This window comes from Nerophis ophidion, linkage group LG03 (assembly GCF_033978795.1).
Source record: "Nerophis ophidion isolate RoL-2023_Sa linkage group LG03, RoL_Noph_v1.0, whole genome shotgun sequence".
NCBI classification, from domain to species: Eukaryota; Metazoa; Chordata; class Actinopteri; order Syngnathiformes; family Syngnathidae; genus Nerophis; species Nerophis ophidion.
This window is the reverse complement of record NC_084613.1, coordinates 77930309-77943100: the sequence shown is the minus strand read 5'-3', so window position 1 is coordinate 77943100 and position 12792 is coordinate 77930309. Positions and strand designations below refer to the sequence as shown.

Below are 12792 nucleotides of genomic sequence, written 5' to 3'. Positions count from 1 at the left end.
AGCCAAAAAGGTTCCCGACCCCTGGCCTAGCGCCTCATGCACCGGCAGCGACTATTTTGCCCTTAGGCGATTCGTCCCAATTCTCGATCCCGACAAAAACAGATTTTCTCACATGGATGAAACGATCCACTTCTTTGTTTCCTCTCCAGTGAGCTCCCTCTGGTGAACGCGCCTTCTGGTGCACCACTTCCAAGTCCATGTTGACTCGTAGTTCCACGATTTTCTTCCATAGAGCAACAGTCTTTCCTTTAGCGGTTTTAAAACAATTTTCTTCCCAAATGGCGAGGTTTTCTTTTATATCCTGTTCTTGCTGACCATCTGTTTTCAGTTCCTCCTCTTAGTCATAGTTTACAGCAGGGGTAGGGAACCTATGGCTCTAGAGCCAGATGCGGCTCTTTTGATGACTGCATCTGGCTCTCGGATAAATCCGAGCTGACATTGCTTAACACGCTAAGTAATGAATAATTCCGCTTGTAATCACAGTGTTAAAAGTAACGTTCAAAATATAAAACATTCTCGTGCATTTTAATCCATCCATCCGTTTTCTAGCGCAAATGTTCAAGAAGTTGCGTTAATGGTAAAAAGTTATTTATTTATTATTGATTAGTGTGGGGCTTGCACTCCTGGAGTTTCTTCAGACCACCAAGCACCGACATGAGAGCCTGTTTCAGGGTTACAATATTGTTTTATTTTTCAATAAGTCTCTTAGTTGCTATCCAGCAATTGTCTTTTTCTCTTTCGCACTCCGGCTCCAGCCCCAACCCTTGTCTCTCCTCCTGGCTGCTGCTTATAACAGAGTGACAGGTGATTAGATAACAAGGCCCAGGTGGGCCATCTACACACCTGTCGCTGATTTCGAGGCCGGTCCTGGCACACGCCCACTTCGCTGCAGGCCCGCAGGCCACACCCCCTCCACAGTTAGCTTCAAAATAACAATGTTATTACAGAGAATAACAGACTTATTATAATCTATAAATGTTGGTTTTACTTAAAAATGTACGTGATTGTGTTCAGTGTAAAAAAAAAATATTACATGGCTCTTACGGAAATACCTTTTAAAATATTTGGCTTCTTGGCTCTCTCAGCCAAAAAGGTTCCCGACCCCTGGTTTACAAGGACTTCAGTACTTTCCGACAATAACAATGTGTCTTTATTCACGTACGCATCTGCTCAAGTCATTTCAGGTTATTCCCTTCACATTTTATCACTACCATTACTTTCTTTCACCATACTGGGATAATGCACAAACGAACATGTAATAATACACGTTTTAACACACTTGATAATATATGTTTTGATTACCCACCTATGTGCCGTGCATAGGTGGGTGAAATGGAGCGTTTCAACTCACTTGACAGGTCATTGTCTTGTTGGAACACCCAACAGCGCCCAAGACCCAACCGCCCGCCTGATGATTTTAGGTTGTCCTGAAGAATTTGGAGTTACGAGGGAGTCAGAGACAGAGGGACGCTTCAAAGAGCAAAAATATGAAACATATTTGAAAATGAGTTCTCCCCCGCAGATTCAATTTCATCTTTAGTAATGAAGATGAAGTGCAGGAAACCCCCAATAATAAGTGTCACGGGCGTCACTAGGTCTGAAAAAACAGGGGTGGCCTTTGACCCCAGGAGGTTGGTGTGACGCTTGTATGCTTTACACTTGTAAGGTCTTTTCCTTCACAACTTTTTTGGCACTGTATTAGAATCACACAACTAACACCGAATTCATCTAAATGGCTGAACATTATTACTTTAATGGTAATTTAAAGCATTTAGACTACAAGTGTCAAATTCAAGGCCCACAGGCCACACCTGGTCAGTAGGGAAGGGTGATATGGATATGCAACTCAGTATTCTTCTTCCTCCAAACACGACGACTTGGGTTAATACCAAAAAGTTCTATTTTGGTTTCATTTGACCACATGACATCCTCCCAATCCTCTGCTGTATCGTCCATGTATCCATTTTGGTATAAACTCAACTTGTCGTGTTTGGAGGAAGAAGAATACTGAGGTGCATCCCAAGAACACGATACCTACTGTGAAGCATGGGGGTGGAAACATCATGCTTTGGGGCTGTTTTTCTGTTAAGGGGACAGGACGATTGATCCGTGTTAAGGAAAGAATGAATGGGGCCATGTATCGTGAGATGTTGAGCCAAAACCTCCTTCCATCAGTGAGAGCTTTGAATGGTTGACCAAATACTTATTTTCCACCGTAATTTACAAATAAATTCTTTAAAATTCCTACAATGTCAATTCCTGGATTTTTTTTCCTACATTCTGTCTCTCACAGTTGAAGTGTACCTATGATGAAAATTACAGACCTCTGTCATCATTTTAAGTGGGAGAACTTGCACAATCGGTGGCTGACTAAATACTTTTTTGCCCCACTGTAGATGTCCGCATCAATCAGGTAATGTGTTATAAAAGAAAAACTAATGCTTTTTAGACATACATGGCAGCTATTTTGAAAAGGTACCGTTGCATTCTGGGGAAAAAGGTCACTTAAAATGGCAATACATTTAGGGGCCTTCAGATAAGTTTGTACTTTCTACAAGTACTTGTAGTACCTTTACTTGAATGAAGAAGAAAACTTGTTCCATAAAACTTATCTTTCGTAAGATATCATGCTGTTTTGGATTCTTTTTTTTTTCTTCTGATCTTTAAACTTTAAGCATGTTAACTTTTTTGAGCCAATTTTGAAGCCACATGCTATCATTTTGCCAATTTTTCAGCTGAGCACCTTAAATTCATATAACATGGAACTTAACACATGCTGACGGTTAGCGTGATCACATTAAAATGCCAACTTTTTTAGCTGTATGCCTCAAGATCTGATCTTGAATGGGATTGTGCTGAAAATTGTAATTTTCCTGAAGGAACTCTCCTGACGGAATAAATAAAGTACTATCTAATCTAAGAGTCATGCGTGACATGACTTTTCAGCAAATTTGTAACGTGTACGCCTCAGTTTCTGGTGGGTGGGGGGCATTGGGAAGGATGTGACTGCACTGCACTGCGCATTTCGACTCCCGTAATCGCAAAGGTGCGAAGCCTCGTCTTTAATGCAAGATATTAAAAAGTGCTCAGACTAGTTGTGATCCTGTGATCTTTTATTTGGAACTCAAAACAATAAAATGTACTTTAACATAAGACTCAGACCGAGTGCAGCCGACTCATGACTAAACTGCAGAAGGGACCTAAGCAATTATATACATTTTATTATATTTTACTCCTTAACATTGGGAAACCTGTGACAAAATGTATTACTAACAGAAGATTTCTACATTCAACACCTTGAGTAAAGATGTATTCAATACAATGCAAAAAGTATGGATTTGATCTGTAGAGGAAAAACATGTTTTATGTTTGATGACAGAGACTTCTTGGAACAATAGCTACAGAACATGTGAGACCATGAACAACCGTCAAGAGGAAGGCCAAAAAAGAAAAGCAGCTGCATACAAATCACTACATGAAGCTGGAAATGTCACTGACAAACTTGCTTGTATATATAAAAAAAAAAAAAAACATCCAGACTTCAAAGCCAATTTCACACTACAAAAATCTGCACTTTTAACTTTGCAACCACATTACATTGTCATTTTGGATTTGAGGTTTTACAGCAAAGCAAGTTGAAAATTCAGGGATTGGAGTGCTGTGCACAAAAAATGATTCTGTTGTATTTCCATGCCCCCTCCACCACTAATGAAGGTTCCGCAGACATTAAAAGGAAGTGTGTACTTGCTCGCCGTGCCGTGGTCAAAACAAATATAAAACATTGGACGACGACTCACTGCTCAGTAGTGGCCTGTGGAATGGAGAAAAGTGAGAGATTAAAAAAAAACGTGAAAAAATGCTCAACACTTAGAACTAGGGCTGGGCGATATGGCATTTTTTTAATATCGCAATATTTTTAGGCCATATCGCGATATACATTTCGGAATTTTGCTTTAGCCTTGAATGAACACTTGATACATATAATCACAGCAGTATGATGATTCTATGAGTCTGCATTAAAACATTATTTTTCACATTGCAATAATATATGCTCATTTTAAACTTTCATGCAGAGAACGAAATCACAATTAAGTCAATTTACCAAAACTGTATTTATTAAAGTTATTAGCAGGTGACTTTTCAAACGATGCTACATATTAGCAGTAATGCTACTTCTGGTAGCAACGCTTGTGCCCCACACTCGACAAATTAAAGTTGTCTATTCGACATATTCCCGCTTGAAGCCCAACCACCGGCAGACGATGGACCCCGTGCTGTTTTTCTTGGGAATTAATTCTTCCTTCATTTGTTACCATTTTCGCACCTTCTTTCTCTCGTATTACCACTCAACTGGGATGAGAACCAGCACCTCCGAGTCCGCTAGCATCACAGCTACCGCTAGCCACGCTCCTACCTCTCTGCTGGGCGAGGACGTATACCTATGTGACGTATGACGTGACAGTTTGTGACGTGTGTAAGTTTGTGCGCTTGCTGTCTGTGAGGAGACACAGGAAGGAGTGGGAAGAGCCTGTAGTGTAATGCCCGCAGCTAAAAACAACTGCGTGAGTACGTATACTCGAATATTACGATATAGTCATTATCCATATCGCACAGCGACAAACCCGCGATATATAGCGTATATCGATATATCGCCCAGCCCTACTTTGAACATGAGTATTTCTTTAAACAGTGTCCTCTACTCGAACAGACAACTTCAATTATTCCTCAAGTGCGCCAGTAGGGAGCGGTGATTACTTTTACTATGATTAATATTGTCTTTAGCTGGGTTACATATGACGTCATATCTGTTTATATACCCAATGGTCAAGCAGCTTGAGCGTAGCATTAAAAAAAAACAAGTTAAAGTGAGTGTAGAGCTTGAGCAGAAAATGCCATGTTGCAGTTTTTGGTGTTGCACTTGTTCAAAAAGAAAGATAAGAAAGAGGTTTCACAGAGTCCCAAAAGAAGTGGTTCGTAAAGCTAATAAAGTGAAGGAAAAACAAGTGTGTCAAAGGAAATTGCTCTTAAAAACAATATTTTCATCATCTCGTGGAATACTTGGTAAAACGTTTGTTTGAACATTCGATTTGAAAAACTTTGTGATACAATCAAGTTTATTCTCTATTATATTAGAAGTGTTTACCAGCACAAATAAAGATTGAGAAAGAACAAGAAATGGCATTAGTTTGTGTTTTTTTGTGGTTGCTATGCCTACATATAACTACAAAGACAGGCGTGTGCAAATAATCACAATAATTATTACTTGGACTTAACATATTAGTTTATTGGTCCAATACACTGGATTTCTATTGTCGATTTTCATAAACTAATATCATGTTGAGTCCAAGTAATAAATATTGTGATTATTGGTCCAATCCACTGGATTTCAATTGTCGATTTTCATAACAGAGAGTAAAACCTATTTTGTGCAGGAAAGCAATTATTTATTCGACTCGGATGATCACATTATTACATCTTTGGTGATATCTGTTAGCATCAAGAAAATATCCTTAATAGTATTGATAAACTAAATAAATAAATCTTTCGTAGGCTAAAGAGCATATACTATACTGAATCTTGACATCACGAGCATGGCTGAACAACAGGGACATCCTTCCATTTTCTACCGCTTATTCCCTTTCGACATTTATTACTAAATAATGAGGCATAAAAACAACTGCAGACATGAAATGTAGATGAGACTAATATTTGTAGCAGGAAATAAACTGCAAACAAACATCCTTTTTCTCATTTGTGTCACGACCCCAGCAGCATTTCTTACGTATTTATTTTTTTGCACCTTCATTTAAGAGGTTATTAAGAGTTCAATGTGATTTTAGAATTGTGTTTACATTGAGTGTTTTCTAAGCTTATGTTCACATTTCCTTTCTCCCTTGATAGCTTAAAGGGATTATAATCAGAGGATGGTTACATTTTAAATAAGAATGATTACATTTAATTCATTTATGTCCTGGTCCTCCTGTTCCGTTATTGATACAAATGATCAACAATTTATCGATATCGACCGATATAAAACACAATACAGTTTGTAATTTTGCCAAGACCTATTATATTTGATACATATTTTTTTGTCAAAACCCCCCAAAATGTAAACTAAAAATGGCAAAAAACAAATAAACCCTTAACTCAGCATTGTGGCCCTTTTTCCTGTCTATACATGTGTACGTACACGAAAAGTTAAAGCCAACATTCAGTCTGTGCACAAGCATTTTACAAAGTTCAACTTCAAAATGTGACAAAAATAGACATTTGACACAAGTTAGCCGGTTGTGTGATATTCATTGCTTTGAAAAATGTAACTTTAAGTAAGTTGCAAACAGCCCCCTTAATACTGCCATGCTTTTATTTTATGTCACTACTTTGCACTGATTAGCAAGTCTATACATGTTTTTATACAGTGTAATTAGACAGTAGTTATGTTGCGGTTTTTACAAAGCTTAGCAATAACATAGCAGTTGATACTACGACACATGCAGACAAAAAATTGACCCATTTTTCATAAAAGTAACCCTTTTGGCTATCAAACTTTATGTCGACCACGTAAATCCATGTTGAGTGGCTTCAGTGGACTTAAACTGGTCGACATACTGTGGACATAAGCAGGACCGACTTAAAAGGGGTTCCACTGGAATGTATAAAGTATTGGTATATAAAATTTGAATCAAGGTAAAGTATTTATAAAAATTTAAATTTATCAAAATGTTTTTGTACAAATAGCCTGCGCAATATACTCTCTGCAGTTGAGCAAACCCCCCCCCACAATATGATAGTTTTTTTGTTGTTGAAGTTTTGAAACATACGTGGGGAGTAGGACCGTGATCTGGATCGAGATCGGTACCCTCTGCTGTAGTAAGGTGATGGAGACCTTCGTCTATTGGGACAAACACAGTTCCGGTAGGTCATCGATCAGATGATATAATAGACCATGATTCACCAGACAAACAAGCTACCTGTACGATTTGTACTCTCTGTCCTCGTAGCGATCATAGTCCCGGTCATAACCTCGGTCGTATCCTCTGTCGTAGTCCCTTGACATGCGCCTCGATGAGCTACCACCGCTGCCGCCGCCGCCACCGCTGCTACTGCTTCCGCCGCCGCCGCCACCACCACCACCGCCACTGGAGGATAGTAGCAGAACGTTGCTCAATAGAACCTTGAATGGCTTTATAACCAGTCATCAAACACTCACTATGTGGGTCTTCCCATATAGATGCCAGGGGTAGGGGTGTGTGCTCGCTTGGTAATGGAAAAATCCACTCGGATCCGGCGACCGTCCAGCTCCATCCCATTAGCGTGCTCCTTGGCCTGATTCAAAGATTCGCCCCGAGTGTGATTAATCATCGAGTTAATAAAACACGGCCTAAATATACAGACCTTGCTTTGCGTCCTGCTTACCTCCTTGGAGTCCTCGTAGTTCTCAAAGTAGACGAAAGCAAAGCCCCTGGAACGGCGAGACTGCTGGTCGTACACGATGTTGACGTCCGCCAGGGGGCCGTACTTGGAGAACACCTCCCTCAGGTCCCTCTCGGTGGTGTACAGACTCAGGCCAAACACACCCAGACACATGTTGGGGTCTGGGTTGGCCTGTAGGGGTTTTGGACATTTATTATCTACTGATTGGTGATACAGTGCATCCGGGGAGTATTCACAGCGCTTTCATTTTTCCACATTTTGTCGTGTTAACGCCTTATTTCAAAATAGAATACATGTATTTTTGTCCTCAACATTTTACAGACAATTCTCCATGACGACAAAGTGAAGCATTTTTTTAATTATTAAAAAAATATCTATATTTTTTTATTAAAACCCTAAGAAAACACATGTACATAAGTATTTGCAGCATTTTTTTAACACTTAATTAATGCACCTTTGACAATACATATTATATATTGTTATGAATGTGTCTGTCACTACATTATCTATTTAGTTTGCCGTATGTATTTAAAAAAAATTGAGGGTTTTGAAGTTTTTTTTTTTAGAGGGCTTTGAAGGCTACAACGGTGACTACCTTTATCCGCAACTTCCAAGCGTCTATCATCTTTAAAATCCTAATAAAGCTTGCGTCGTTAGCATTAGTCAATATGCTAACACGTGTATGAGTGTCTGTTAGTATTATTAACAAAGATTAGCATTCTTTTTTTAATTTCACAAGCTAGTTTCCACAACTACAATGCCTTCGGTTATTTGCTCAGCAGTTTTACTTCTGTGTAACAGGCACCATTTGGAAAGAATGAGGTATTTAAATAAACATTTACAAGATATTTCAGTGTAAATACCTCATATCACAACCTATATATACCTGCGGCTTATAGACCGGTGTGGCTAAATTATGAAAATATATTTTCTTAAAAAATTTAGTTGGTGTGGCTTCTATCTCTGGGCATTCTATGGTCCGGAAAAGATGGTATAGGATGTCATATTGACCAGCCCTCAAGGAATGACTTCACCGCCACATATATACTGACAATCTAGGGGAAGTGAAGTTAATTATATTTATATAGCGCTTTTTCTCTAATGACTCAAAGTGCTTTACATAGTGAAACCCAATTTGTAAGTTACAATTAAACCAGTGTGGGTGGAACTGGGAGCAGGTGGGTAAAGTGTCTTGCCCAAGGACACAACGACATTCACTAGGATGGCGGAAGTGTGGATCGAACTTGGAGCCTTCAAGTTGCTGGCCCGTCCACTCTACCAACCGAGCTAGGGAAACCCCAGACATCCCCACCTTAGCTTTGTTTTATAAGTGTCAAGGGAATGTAGTGGAAAAAAGGCCCTACTCTGGAAACCCAGGCAAAAACAGAACATGAACCTTACCCACGTCCGTTGTGTCCTGAGCAAGACACTTCACCCTTGCTCCTGATGGGTGCTGGTTGGCGCCTTGCATGACAGCTACCTCCATCAGTGTGTGAATGTGTGTGTGAATGGGTAAATGTGGAAGTAGTGTCAAAGCGCTTTGAGTACCTGGAAGGTAGAAAAGCGCTATACAAGTACAACCCATTTATCATTTATTTATTTACCCTGTTGCCGATGTGCCGTCGGCGGTTGGACATGGGAGAGCGGCTGTGACTCCTGCGGCGGCGGGATCCACCGCTGCCAGAGCGGCTTCTGGAGCGACGGCGATGAGAGCGGGAGCGAGAGCGCGAGTAGTTTCTGCGCGAGCTTCGATGAGAACGGGATCTAAAGTAGTGAGAGTGCAACATGAATGAGTTTGTTGCAGCGTATTTGCTGGGCTTGGCTTGCGTACAGTAGGTGAGTCTACAAACATGTCTTACCTCGACTTGGATTTGGATCTGGACCTGGACCTGGACAGCGAACGAGACCGCGACCTAGAACGGTGGGATCCTCCTCTGGAGCGTGCCGGCGAGCGGCTGGCCGATTTTAAAGATCGTCGAGGGGAGGAACTCCCCGAGCCATGCTGTGACTCCTGGACAAATCAGACATTGAGTTAAAAAGCAAAGACAAGACAATAATAACAAAATTGAGCCAAGAGCTGACTCTACTCGCCTTTAAAACCCCTTATATAAATGTTCTTTTTTGCAATTAGCTTATTTTTTTGCCAGAAATAAACAACAGTTACATTAAAACACATTGTGACTGTAATGTATTACTTATTTAGCTGAGAAGGACATTCCTGAATTGTGGGGTGGGGGTTGGCGAGTAATAATTACAGATTTACAAAAAGGATTTATTAACATGCATGATTTAGAAAAAGAAACAGGAAGAAAGAGTAGCAACAAAACAGGCTTTTATGAAATTACTCCTACCCGGCCAAACTTCTGATCATAACTTCATTACTTCTTTTACTTCATTACTTCAAAACAACCCTTCATTCTTCTTTCTTCTCTTTGACATTCTTAAGGCTTCTTTTTTGATCCTCTTCCCCAATTTAGCATCTGCCATTACAACACTAGTCGAGGGGCAGATCTTCTTTTTTCCGCTTCCAATACATTAGCATGCATCAACAGCATCATCGGCTTCAAACAAAAAACAACTTTGCGTCTGAAACTTCTTCCGCCTTTTTCTTTTCTTCCAACCTCAACCTTAACAAAGAACAAACAAGGGTGATAAGGCAAGTTGTTGTTTTTAGCATGAATACCAAGTGGCACAAAAAAAACACAGTGCTAAAACAGTAGTGTATTAAATATTATTAGGGCCACACTGAAAGGATTGGCAAAGTAAAGTCAGGATTACAGTTTAAGGCAACAAAAAGCAGCTTGACATTTTTCCAAAGTTTTAAAATAAAAAATAAAAATCATACAATGATTTACTTTTAACTTGCGATTATTGACATTTTCACACAAATTTTACATACTCCTTTAGGCTTGCATAAATACAACCTTATGATTTCTTTACAATGTGGCCCCAATATGTCTTATAGTACAGCATAAAATATTTCCTTAACATCATATTTGCTAAAACTGTAGATATTGACGTCTTTAATAATAATGACTATGTTTAAAGGCCTACTGAAACCCACTACTACCGACCACTCTGTCAATGATGAAATCTTAACGTTACAACACATGCCAATAAGGCCTTTTTAGTTTACTAAATTGCAATTTTAAATTCGTCCCGGGAGGTTTTCGGGAGAGGCGCTGAATTTCGGGAGTCTTCCGGGAGGGTTGGCAAGTATGGTGGCCACACCGCTCCGACTTTCAGGTATGACAGTATAATCTCACTACAACACTAGTGTCACGATAAGCAGATAAGGGATTTTCCAGAATTTTCTTAGTAAATGTGTCTAATAACATCTGTATCGCTCCCACTGCCCTGTCTTTTTTTTTTTCTAGTCCTTCACTCTCATTATCCTCATCCACAAATCTTTCATCCTCGCTCAAATTAACAGGGAAATCGTCGCTTTCTCGGCCCGAATCGCTCTCGCTACTGGTGGCCATGATTGTCTTTTTTTTTTTTTTTTTAGTCCTTCACTCTCACTATCCTCATCCACAAATCTTTCATCCTCGCTCAAATCAACGGGGAAATCGTCACTTTCTCGGCTTGAATCGCTCTCGCTACTGGTGGCCATGATTGTACACAAGGTGAGGCTGTGAGGAGCGACCAAAAGTTGCGAACTTTATCGTCGATGTTCTCTACTAAATCCTTTCGGCAAAAATATGGCACTTTCGCAAAATGATCAAGTATGACACATAGAATGGACCTGCTATCCCCGTTTAAATAAGAAAATCTCATTTCAGTAGGCCTTTAATGTTACAGTAAGCAAAGGCGGCCGTTGAATGGCGCTTGAATAATGAAAGCATGGTAAGGCCGCGGCCTAGTCTTTGGACTACGGCGCGATGTTTTACTTGTCTTAGCGTATTCACAATGCATATTCTTAAACACAGAGATACATTTGAGTTGGAATTAAACAATGTCGTCTTTGGTTTGAAGACGTGTCCTTGCCATTTTCGCAAGAACACAAAACAAACACGGCTAACATTGAAGCTAACGATAGCTAAATGATGCGACATTTTCTCTCCAACGCTATCATGTTGTACACAAACGCAACTTACCTTCTCTCTGAATTCTCTGTCAGTGTCGCTCATGTTTGTGTCACTCGTCGGGTTACTAGTAAGAAAAGCGAGCTGAATCTACTTTTAAAGACTGCTTTCGCCCAAAAGTTGATCGAATACGCTGCGTAACCTGAAACGCAATTGGAAAACAGGCCATAATCCTTTTCCGGTTCCAGGTCTTTCAAAGTAAAGGCAATGTCTTTTTTTTTTTTTTTTTAGACATAGAAAATTAGTAAAAAAGAAAAAAAACGTACTTCTTTCTAGGGGTGTGGGAAAAATCGATTCGAATTTGAATAGCAATTCAGAATCGATTCTCATTTAAAAAAAAAAAACGATTAAAATTTTTTTTTTTTAATCAATCCAACAAAACAATACACAGCAATACCATAACCCATCCATCCATCCATTTTCTACCGCTTATTCCCTTTTGGGGTTGCGGGGGGCGCTGGCTTTTTCTTCTATGTCCCGATCCGGTGGCCATGTACTGCTCGCCTGTGTATCGGCTGGGGACATCTCTGCGCTGCTGATCCGCCTCCGCTTGGGATGGTTTCCTGCTGGCTCCGCTGTGAACGGGACTCTCGCTGCTGTGTTGGATCCGCTTTGGACTGGACTCTCGCGACTGTGTTGGATCCATTATGGATTGAACTTTCACAGTATCATGTTAGACCCGCTCGACATCCATTGCTTTCCTCCTCTCTAAGGTTCTCATAGTCATTATTGTCACCGACGTCCCACTGGGTGTGAGTTTTCCTTGCCCTTATGTGGGCCTACCGAGGATGTCGTGGTGGTTTGTGCAGCCCTTTGAGACACTAGTGATTTAGGGCTATATAAGTAAACATTGATTGATTGATTGATTGAATCGACCATGCAATCCAATTCCAAACCCAAACCTGACCCAGCAACACTAAGAACTGCAATTAACAGAGCAATTGAGAGGAGACACAAACACGACACACTTTCATCCCCAAAATATCGCTATAATTCGCTCCATTTTGTCCACTAAAGACGCTGAGATCATTATCCATGCGTTTGTTACATCTCGCGTCGATTACTGTAACGTATTATTTTCGGGTCTCCCCATGTCTAGCATTAAAAGATTACAGTTGGTACAAAATGCGGCTGCTAGACTTTGGACAAGAACAAGGAAGTTTGATCACATTACGCCTGTACTGGCTCACCTGCACTGGCTTCCTGTGCACTTAAGATGTGACTTTAAGGTTTTACTACTTACGTATAAAATACTACACGGTTTAGCTCCAGC

General features: G+C 40.2%; 1 protein-coding gene across 3 annotated transcripts; it reads right to left on the bottom strand.

The window, feature by feature from the left end:
* Positions 1–3095: 3095 nt before the first annotated feature.
* Positions 3096–11706, bottom strand: tra2b (transformer 2 beta homolog). 3 transcript variants are annotated; one of them, XM_061896129.1, is made up of 8 exons: positions 11532–11706; positions 9294–9445; positions 9039–9198; positions 7417–7605; positions 7211–7326; positions 6972–7139; positions 6822–6892; positions 3096–3811 (listed from the first exon to the last, which is right to left on the bottom strand). In XM_061896129.1, the coding sequence occupies exons 1-8, from the start codon at positions 11562–11564 to the stop codon at positions 3801–3803; spliced, it is 900 nt and encodes a 299-aa protein (XP_061752113.1). In that variant the 5' UTR covers positions 11565–11706; the 3' UTR covers positions 3096–3800. The 3 variants fall into 3 exon arrangements, with proteins under 3 accessions (XP_061752113.1, XP_061752115.1, XP_061752114.1); XM_061896131.1 differs by having other exon boundaries at positions 9786–11670; XM_061896130.1 differs by having other exon boundaries at positions 9294–10061; positions 11532–11670.
* Between the last annotated feature and the right edge of the window lie 1086 nt (positions 11707–12792).

Excerpts from the sequence above, each read along its gene's own strand:
- tra2b (XM_061896129.1), bottom strand. The coding sequence starts at position 11,564 with ATGAGCGACACTGACAGAGAATTCAGAGAGAAG. Across the intron at positions 9,446-11,531 it reads ACAGAGAATTCAGAGAGAAG|GAGTCACAGCATGGCTCGGG; the intron begins GTAAGTTGCGTT and ends TGATTTGTCCAG. Across the intron at positions 7,606-9,038 it reads GACGGCACATCGGCAACAGG|GCCAACCCAGACCCCAACAT; the intron begins GTAAATAAATAA and ends AAACCCCTACAG.